This window comes from Etheostoma spectabile, chromosome 16 (genome assembly GCF_008692095.1).
Source record: "Etheostoma spectabile isolate EspeVRDwgs_2016 chromosome 16, UIUC_Espe_1.0, whole genome shotgun sequence".
Lineage (NCBI taxonomy): Eukaryota > Metazoa > Chordata > Actinopteri > Perciformes > Percidae > Etheostoma > Etheostoma spectabile.
This window is the reverse complement of record NC_045748.1, coordinates 23,685,185-23,695,804: the sequence shown is the minus strand read 5'-3', so window position 1 is coordinate 23,695,804 and position 10,620 is coordinate 23,685,185. Positions and strand designations below refer to the sequence as shown.

At 42.1% G+C, this 10,620-nt stretch overlaps 1 protein-coding gene across 1 annotated transcript; it reads right to left on the bottom strand.

Annotated features, from left to right (window-relative positions):
* Positions 1-578: 578 nt before the first annotated feature.
* Positions 579-10,354, bottom strand: nadk2 (NAD kinase 2, mitochondrial). Its single transcript, XM_032539250.1, has 12 exons — positions 9,522-10,354; positions 9,348-9,436; positions 9,147-9,235; positions 8,693-8,774; positions 8,205-8,288; positions 4,592-4,731; positions 3,970-4,063; positions 3,779-3,874; positions 2,874-2,929; positions 2,720-2,773; positions 2,507-2,630; positions 579-827 (listed from the first exon to the last, which is right to left on the bottom strand). The coding sequence occupies exons 1-12, from the start codon at positions 9,774-9,776 to the stop codon at positions 689-691; spliced, it is 1,302 nt and encodes a 433-aa protein (XP_032395141.1). The 5' UTR covers positions 9,777-10,354; the 3' UTR covers positions 579-688.
* Positions 10,355-10,620: the final 266 nt, after the last annotated feature.

Genomic DNA, 10,620 nt, shown 5'->3' with positions numbered 1-10,620 from the left:
CCCTGCGCTAGAGTGCCAAGTGTCCTTAAGCTGTCACTGAAAATAGGCCAACAAATTTCCTCCCGTTTGAGTAGTGTTCATTAAAAAAGTGAGTCAATTATTGAGTTTATGTTATTATATTTGTGAGCCGTTTTCAAAGACGCGTGTCTTCAGTAAGAAACAGTGGACTTGGGGTTGAGTGACACGGGCAGCATGGGAGGTCAGAAAGTAGTGAGAGTCTGACTAATTGAGATTTGTTGACAATATAAAAAAAAATATATATATAGAATAACATAATTCTTATCAAATAAAAGGTCAATAACTGAAAGCTACACAGGTGTGAAAGTTCAATTCCTCTGCTTAGAGACTCTGTTGGCTTCAGCATTGAAAGACAGTCGATAAAGTCAATAGTCAACTTTAAATGTTGCTCGACACAGTGTCTCTAGAATGGATCGACGCCAGTATAACACAGAGGATCAGAACCCGTTCTAACCTGGGGATGGTGGAATAGAGAATAAAAAGCAAAAGGAAAAAAATCTGAGTTGGAAGTAATTTGGGAAAATGCACACATTCAATAAAACAGCAACAATAATATCTTCCCCCCCCAGGTATAAAAAACACAACACTTGTGGAGACTAGAAGGTGAACTTCCCTTTAAACAGCTGGTCTGAGAGACACCGGCCTAGTGGACTGGTTCTCTGGACTCCACTCAGTTTTCCAGATCGACGGTGCGGAGCTGGTCCTCCTCGCTCATGCTGATGGTGGCGATGGCGCCGTCGTTGAACTCGAACGAAGTCCCGCCGTCGACCACCATGCAGGCGTCCCAACACCGTGAGCGGACAGACACCCTGAAGCATCGTGGAGACATAGAAATAAAAAAGGTATACCTTTACAGCTTCTTTAAAGTTCTATTTCAAATTAATGTGATGTGTCAAAATCATAACCAACGTTTTCTCTACAATGCGCTCATGTTATGCTTTTTGGCTTTTCCCCTAACCTTTATTGCTCTATATATATCTTTTTTGTGTACGTTATAGGTTTACAAAGTGAAAGGAGGGGGGGTTCTTTGCTCGTTTGAAAGCCATAATGTCTCTCTCTCTCTCATGGGGGGGCCAAATTCTCTGGGCGGGCAAAGCTGATAAAGGGAGGTAACCTTGCCCCTTATGACCTCATAAGGAGCAAGATTCCAGATCGGCCCATCTGAGCTTTCATTTTCTCAGAGGCAGAGCAGGATACCCAGGGCTCCATTACTAGCCACTGGGGGGGCCATAGGCAGGATGGGGGACTCATATTAATGTTAAAATACCTCAAAAAGTGACATTTGTATGCCACTTTATAAATAAAGTACCACTCTGAAGTGTCTTACTCCAGTCTAGCTTGTACACAATGAAAATGTATCAAATTTATTTATTTATTTATTTGAATGGAACAAGTAGCCTAAACTAAGTTTTTGATTATGTCTGTATTTAATATTAATGTAATCATTTATATTTAAACTGTACATGGTTCAAGGTTCATTGATTGTCATTGTACAATAAATGTCCCACTAAATCCAGAGAATTCACTCACTGCTATTACTGTTGGTGCACGGTGATTGACAACACATATTAATACAAAATGTTATGAAGTGTAATGTTTGTCTATATTAAATAATACCTTTTCTACTTATCAGTACACTGGATATACAGTAATGGTGTAACAGACTAATCCCACGGTTTGGCATGCATGTAAAATGGAAAATACATGTTAATACAGTTTTACGGTCGCTGTGAAACCGCCTACACGTGATCAGAGGTAGGGCGCAGAGCACCGAGACAAACTGGGGTGCAGGTCTCCGTCGTTGCTTCTGGTTTTAGTTGTAGCTTGAAAAATCCACGGCTACGAGTACAGAGCTGCAATAATAATATGAGCTTCAAACGATGCAGAGCAACGGCACAGTCAGTGCAGAGTGGGTCATGTGTCCAGGGGACTGCAGTGGGACGTCGCTTCTGTAACACGCTCTGCTGCTTGTTCAGCTAACTGGGATAGCAACGGCGATAAAGCGGTTGCAACTGTGGTTACTTTTCAAAAACCGCCAAGCAGGCAACGCTCGCTACAACACAACATAACGCTGCTCGGAGATGCGTGTGCTCCGCTAAAGACAACCATGTAAAAGTAAATGCAGAGAAGTTCATGGGAGCTCCTGGTGGAAAACGAATGAAAACCCCCTAGTGCTTAATACACTTTACAGTTGGCCCACATCTGTTTTTAGTCACAAATGCGAGTGAGAACCGTCGCGCTGTACTGAAGCGGGTTTGTTTTGGATCACCCTAGCATGCTTCTAAGGACCCGCCCTACTCTGCTTCTGAGTGGTTAGTAGTCCTCACCAAGTTGCTGTGCAAGTACAACTCCTAACAAATTGTGTTTTTTGAAAATCAAACGATGTAAACCTATTCTGGTACAACCTTTCAATACAATTATGAACCAGATCAGAGCAGAATATGAGCCCTTTATGTTTTGTTCTGACACTGAGAAACAATTGACTAACTTGCTGGCGAAGCCTCTCTGTCGACTGCTGGAGAAGACTCTGTTGACGATGGGCTCCCTGATGCTGTAGAACAAACGTCTCTCATCCGGACTGAACACCAAGGACTCGTTGTATTCATCAGTAACTACACACACAGACACACACACACACACGTCACATAAAAACTAGGTGGCAAAAATAAATGCAAAAATATATACAGGACGATCAGCTCACCTTTTTCAATGAAGTCACGATTAAGCGGGATATCAAAACCGGTTTGAGACTTCCCTGATAAAAAGACATGTTTGTCAGTGAGGTTATTTGATGGATCTGGAGAACAAAACATGGTTCATAGACTTATTCTTAAAATCAAGAGCTGCACACGTACCGATTTTTAGAACCTCCTCCACGGATTGTTCAACAAGTTTGTTGATGTTATACGACCTGACCAAGAGAGAGAGAAAACACAGAGGAGCAGACAAGTGGATTAAAGGGTAACTTTGTTTTGTTTTTGTTTTTTCCTTCAACCTGGGAGCTATTTTCCTACAGTAGGTTTTTTGTGTCTAAGTGACTGACGGGAACAACAATCTTTGAAATTAGTCCATTATTAAGCAAGACTGCTGAAGACGGCAGTTGCAAAAAAGCAACAATGTAACGTCAGTTGTTCAATTGGGCATTTGTACATTTTTTTAATTTAGTGCTTGTTTTGCCACTGACATGCTCAAGATCATTTTTGTTTAACAAGAATCCCAAAAAACGCCAAAACCAGAGTCCATTTATATAAACAGTAATTTTATCAGTGTAAAACACATATAACACACTTAATTAAAAGTCAACAGAAACTAAATAAAACCATCAAAAGCTGTCTTGGTTCATCTTTCCATTGTCCCAACAATCACCACTCTGGTTTTGGTTCTAATTAAATCTCCATTCACCCATTTACACGTAGAAATATGTTGCCTCTATGCACGCTTAAAGTATGGTTTATTTGAATGGAGTCTGGTGAGTTGAGCAATGGCGATTTCTGAGCCGTTTCTACAAAAAAAGATTTTACTGTCCATAACGTTGTAGAACACTTAGAATAACAATCTGAGCCGGTCAGTGGCCAAACAGCACTTTCAATGAACGGACATTGACGATGCGCCTTTGCCCTATAGGGTAACATTTGCCCTATAGCGTTACATTTGCCCTATAGGGTTACATTGCAGCCTGGTTTGGGGCTGTGCAAATTACGCTTTAGGCACGAGTGAAACATTTAATATTAAGTTGAAAGTTAAGTATGGTGAAATTTACCAGGCTTTGGATCCTGTTCCTGTACAAATGCTGAGTCCTGAACTCTTCTGCTTTTCCCACGGGCCGTCATCCACAGAGATCTCATAGTAGGAAGCCCTGTGTAGCAAGAGGTCAAGGTGGGGTTTAAAGGAGTTCAACTTCACCCTGTGGTAGACGGAGTTATGTGCATCAGCTAGGATGACTGGAGGTACCTGGAGGACAGAGATTCTCCGATAAAGATTTCATTCAGGCTTCTGATCGGGAGGAGACTTGGTTTGGAGAAGCTGTCGTGGAGTGTTCCTGTCCCTGAGAAATGCCACTGAATTAGTAGAAGAACAGCGAGAGAATAAAAACATCAACTTACAGAAACATTACTGTTCAAACATGTGGAATCTCCTCCCGGACTGACATATCACACTTTAAACATCAAACTAACCCAAGTAGACTGCAGAGGGCACAAGAAAATATTTCAATAATGATCGAGTCACTCACGCTCTTCTAGACTAGAAAACAAATTCAAAACACAAGTTCCAACAATATTCTTCCCTGTCATGCCACCCTGTGGGGACATTGACGATATAAAGAAGTTTGAATTATTTCCTTCTTCCATTGGGGCCAGAACTATTTTAATTGCAAATACTACATCAGGTATGTGAATCATATAGTGTTTATCTCTGTTAAAATAGTGATTACTGAAGGGAAAAAGAAAAACATCAATATAAGAGCTGATTCCAAATGTAGGAATGGTTTGTACATATTGTTGAAGTTCTTATTGCCAATCTAACTCCAAGTCACACAGTCGGACAGGAACACATGATGGGCGTGGAGACGTACTCTGCTTCCTGCCCATGGTGGTGATGCGGTGAGCTTGACTGTGCTGCTCCAGGCTCAGCTGCTGCTCGTGCAGGTCCACAGGGGTGGGATTGATTCCTGTGCCCTCTAAGTGCACACGGATCCTCTGACGCCACAGCCACCTGAACACAGCACAGGAGAGGTGAGGGGACAATGTCTGCTGTACAGAGCACCATTTGGCTTAAACTAAACCAGTGGGTCAGCTATTAAATATTGTACAGTTATTCTATATTTGGAAAACTATAGTGAATGCAGTGAGAACAGCTTGAAAATGTAGCAAGTGGAAGCTGGGGGTGTGGCCTAGACCACCTGCCACTTTGCTCGTTTGACAGCCATGATGTCTCCCTCTTATGGGTAGGCCAAATTCTCTGGGCGGGCAAAGCAGAGAAAGGGAAGGTAACGTTGCCCCTTATGACCTCATAAGGAGTAAGATTCCAGAATGGCCCATCTGAGCTTTCATTTTCTCAAAAGGCAGAGAAGGATCCCCAGGGTTTGGTTTAGACCTATCACCAATTCTAGCCACTAGGGGATCATAGGCAGGCTGGGGGGGGGTGGGAGGTTAAACAACCTTAAATTGAAATTTTCATGTCATGGGACCTTTAAATTTAAAAAAAAAAAATCGCCGATGCCAATGCACGGTACTACTTGACTCGACTTTCACTGCGGATTTGACCCCCTCAGCGTAGCCGGGATTCTCAACTGATCCCATAGCAGAGACGGGTGAAACTGCTGTGACGTCATCTTTAATTCACTCGCTGAATCTTTTCACTTTCATCGTCAACCAGGAGGCACATCTGCACTTCGTTAATTGCAAATTGCTAATGTTTTACAATCAGCTCAGCTCGCTTGGAACCTCAAGATGCTACCACAACAAAAACTTTTTCTAATAGAAAAAACAAATAGGAGCAAGTTAAGTAGAGTCTGTACCATGCTAGACTCGGGCCGCTGTACAAAATGGTCAATTCGTCTTGTTACCCACCCCCAAAAAAATCTGCTGTCAGACCATAGACTGTAAAAACAGTGGACGTAGCGGCAGTGATGTCATGCATTGGTTTGTGGGCTGCCGTTTTGAAGACTAAAGTTTAGCTCGCCATCTTGATTTTTTGAAACCGGACTTGACGATTATTGGATTAGAGGGTGGAGCTGGGGGGGATGACACGGGGAAGCCAGTGTTGTATATGGTTGCAATGGCGCAGTCCAATTCGCAATCCTAAGCCTATGTCCTGATTGACAGGTTGGCGTGTCGCCACGCCCTAAAGCCTCTCCTGCTAATCAGCTATTTAAAAAAAAAAATCTAAACCAAATCAATTGTTTTACTGAACTCTATGTAAACTCTGCCTTGCACTTCAGTTAAAAAATCCTGAGAAGCAGGTTTAGATTAAGTCTCAGATAAAATGACCTGTAAAAGCAGTTAGGCTATTTCTAAGGGACACAGTAACTGGATTTCAGCTATCCCACAGAGTCTCAAGACACAGCAGTGGGGTTTTAGAATCCACGTGACTTTTTCCAGACAACACAGGTTTGGACTTCTCTTGAACTCTAAGCCAATAACAGAGCAACAGCCCCAAGTTGTGTACCAATGTACAGACAACAGCAGTGAGACATTTTGGGGGATTTTCTGCATGACCTTGTGACACTAAATATAAAACAGTAAATGTGACATGTCCTTCTGACTTTCCATTCCGGGATGGAACCACAGGGCGGCCATCTTACCTGAGTGAAATATTACAATTGCTGCAATTGGACCCTATGGTGGTGAAAGAGGCTCCTGTTGTCTTTATAATCCTTGTATTTCTCTACCAATATATCAATACCGTTTTTCATTAAAAGTAATGAGCATTTATTTTGCAGATAATAATTTTATTTTTAAGATTTTGCCTGAATATGTAATTACCGTCTTTTAGATTTCTTAATGGTTAATAAACTACACTAAGAAATATCTTTGAGATGGAAATCCTAAATTGATTCAGATTATTGCCTAAAGGCAGGTACTTTAAAGTGCCCATTTTATGAGAAATGATGGGATTTGGAGTGTTATTTTATGTCTCAGGTGCTTCCACACGCATAAAAAACTATCCATGCTGTTTTGAGTGAGATACGTTTCTGGATGTCCTCTACCTTCAGTCTCCGGGTAAGCTGTTTAAAATCTGCACAGCTTTCTACGTCACTAGCCAAGATGAGGTGGGCTTAAGTGGACTAGAATGTCCATACCACATGCTAGCCCATTCTCTATGGCAAAACACTGCTCCAACACACGTTAGTTGACCATAATCTCCAAAAGAACTACTTCCTGTTCTGCAGGTATTCCACAAGTGGCCCTGGTCTAGAAGAAGTCTCCCAGCTAATCCTGCCTTGGACTGACCAAAGCTGGAGAAAGAGTTATCTAGCTGATGGGATCTTACCGAGCTACTGAGCATGTGCAACTCCTAACAAAGATAGTATAGAAGTGAGATGTCTCACTCTGGAGATAAAACAGAGACCTGAACACACAGGGTGGAAACAGGATCTGCAGCAATGTGGAGTACAACAAAAATATGGTGTTTTTTGAAAATTAACCATGTAAACCTATTCTGGTACAACTTCAAAATACAATTATGAACTTGAACATGAGCATAAAATGGGCACTCTAAATAAATCTGACACGTTAGTGTTAGGGTCACAATAATAACTTGAACTAAACATTACATTTAAACTAAGTCAGCTAACAAATCAATGTTGTTGAGCGCTACCAATTACAATGACTTAAGTTAGTCAAGGTACGTAGTTCACTGACCTCTTCTACTTAAAATGCTCATTTTCAGGTTCACAGACATCTCACATCGGTTCTGTCTTTGTTGGAAGTCGCACATGCGCAGTACCTAGGTAAGGACTACTAGCCAGTCAGAAGCAGAGTATGAGGGTGTGTCCTGACAGTACCTAGGTAAGGACTACTAGCCAGTCAGAAGCAGAGTATGAGGGTGTGTCCTGACAGTAGCTAGGTAAGGACTACTAGCAAATCAGGAGCAAAGTATTATAACGTGTGTTACAAAGTGACGGACGTTCATCCCGGAGGTAAAGGCTGGTCTAAAATAGAGCTGTTTGGGGCAGTCTGTGAACAGTTGTTTCTGTTGGAGATGGTAAATCCCTTTTGGGGGTTAGGGGCTTTCAAATTGTAAACTTATGTGCACAAAAAAGGAAAGGGAAAAAGCATAATATGAGCACTTCAACCTATGTATATGTAAAGAATAAACATCTCATCTACTCTATACGGATGTGTGGAAAGTGAAGCTGGTCTCCATAGTCACACTGGTCCTTTTGGTGAGGGCAACAAGTGCTGCACAGCTGATATTATAGTCTCTGGCCACAGTACCCAGGTAAGATGGCGGTCAGTTATCCTATTAGTTATGACATCATGTCACATATACTGTTTTGTATCTATTATATAGGTTTGGTAGTCACTTACAAAGTAACTCACTTGTAGGTTGTCAGTATTATGAGATGGGAAAAGATGATTGAAGTTAAGTGACAGAGCACCTACAGGAGAACAGGGCAGCATGTTCACTAGAAGAAAGTCACAGTACAACAGCGCTTGGATTATTTGTGGGAAAATACGCACCTGAACTCACCACGACAGAGTTTCTTCAGTGCCTCTGGGAAGACACGAGTGTACCGCACAGGCAAGCACAGATGACCTTCTGACCTATAGTTAAAAAAGAAAAATGTAACAGACGCAGCCAAATATAGGAAGGCTGTTAAATAGTAACAACGTAAAGTAATGATAATGACATAACATTATGTTAGAATGACTCTCAAGTGCTTATAGACACACTTCCTAAAGAGTTTTTCCCACTTCCTTATAAAGAGCCAAAGTATATTGGGTCTGATTGTACGTACACACACACACACACACACACACACACACACACACACACACACACACACACACACCACACACACACCACACCCACACACACACACACACACACACCAACACACACACACACACACACCCAACACACACACACACACACACACACCACACACACACACAACACCACACACACACACACACACACACACACAAAGTGCTGTTCAGTGTTTTACCTCTCAGGGTCGGTATTAACTCCAACAACTGGTTTGTCCTTGCTTAAAACCTTACTGGCAACAAGTAGCATTGTCCCATCACCTAACAAAACAAACTGCAGTTAGAGAACTTGTATTGTGTACGTGCATGTGTTGTCTGAAGCCTTTGTTTATGTGACTTTTTGCCCTCTCGGTTGAATAAGTTCCACCCGTTGTGTACATCATGCCCGGGCACAAAAGTTGGGTGTTCAAGGAAGATTATTTTATACAGTGTTCAGTTATTCAAATAGTATAATACTGTTATATATACACACACACACACACACACACACACACAGGTAGTCGATTTAATATACTGATAAAAACTGTAAAAGCCAACAATACATACTAAATGACATGTACTGCCTATATACTGTGTTTTTAATGAATCAATGTCACTAGCAGAGTAGGGAAAAAGATCAAAATAAAATCCTACCTCCAGCAGAGATAATGGCGTCTGCCCATCGAACTACTTCTTCATCATATTCTCCTCTCTTCACAACTTGTACCTCAATGCCTTCCCCCCTGAAACAAACAATTGTAAAACAATACTTTACCTCTCTTAAAAGCTAAACTTTCCCGTGTGCTTCTTGGGAATGTGGCTGTGATAATCTTCCTGTGGCAGGCCACATCTTACCTCAGGCTCTTCACAATGTGTTCCACATTGTTAGTGTGGATGTTGTGTCTTTCCAGCAGGCCGCTGTAGCTGGAACCCTTCATGGCAAGCTGCAAAACAACATTTTAAAATCAAAAGAAGCTCGTTTTGCGTTGGAGGTCACAAGCATGGCTGAAAGTTAAAAGACTTCCTTACCAGCTGTTTTAAGTCCTCTTCAGAGAGCCCTGCATAGCGATACCGCTGCAGTTCAAACTCATATCGCGTAGTCTTTGTAACCACTGCTACTTTCCCCGGTTTGAAGCCAGCTTTTTGATGCGATGAGACGCTGCATATTGAAGTGTGAACGGGGCGAAGGGAGTTTCCACACAGCAGGCTGACAGCTCGACTGCCAAGGCACACAAACTTTACCACCGAGCGGCGAGTCATTCTCGTAAGCGGACACACGACCATGAACTCAATTACATGTCCAAATAGACGCTTTGAATGACGGCTCGGCTGTTACGTAGATGCCATACGGGGTCATATGTCACTCCTCTGGTCAGATTCAGTTATTATTGTCCATTCACAGAAGTCGGGGAGGTAAAAGAAGGCGTGCACACCCAGCTGCAATGGAAGGTGACCTGCTCTAACGTTACCTAGCGAGCTGTTGGGGACCCGTTTATAACTCGAAGATATTACTTTTCAAGTGGAGTGTTTTCTCAACCAAGTCAAAAAAACAACACTAACAGCCAGCTCGCCATTTAGCCAACTAAAGTTAGTAACCCTTCTTACCGTATTTAGTACGGTTCAAAGATAGCGTTACGTTAACCCAGTCCCCCCAGTTGAGCTTACAAAGCTAACGCTAAACGTCGATAGCAGTTTGCTTAAAAGACGTGAGCGAGTATTCCTATTACAATTCCGGCTGGCTTTACTCTTACCGCACACCACACTTGAGCTTTGCCACACTCCTCATGTCCAAAATACTTTTACACACGTAACCAACGACAACACGAGAGAACACTGGCAACACAGCACGTACAACACAATTTGGCACGTAGCTACCTAGTTGTACGCAGTTTACGCTATATAAACATGGGTGGACGTACGCTACGTCATGACCATCATTGAGGCTTACTTGCGGTTGGCAAACAACTAATTGGTGCATTACCGCCACCAACTGGTACGGAGTATGAATCAGACTATTTACAGAGGAATTTTTATTCTGTATAACCCATAGACCGTTAATATTAAATATCCATATATATACAGTCTATGGCGTAATCTGATAATTCATCACCAAGCGTTGGTTGCACCT

Bases quoted from the DNA above. Each gene is read 5' to 3' on its own strand.
- nadk2 (XM_032539250.1), bottom strand. From the start codon at position 9,776: ATGGTCGTGTGTCCGCTTACGAGAATGACTCGCCGCTCGGTGGTAAAG. The intron at 4,064-4,591 runs GTACGTCTCCAC...GGCATTTCTCAG, and splicing joins CACCATGGGCAGGAAGCAGA to GGACAGGAACACTCCACGAC. The intron at 2,631-2,719 runs GTGAGCTGATCG...CTGTGTGTGTAG, and splicing joins TCGTGACTTCATTGAAAAAG to TTACTGATGAATACAACGAG.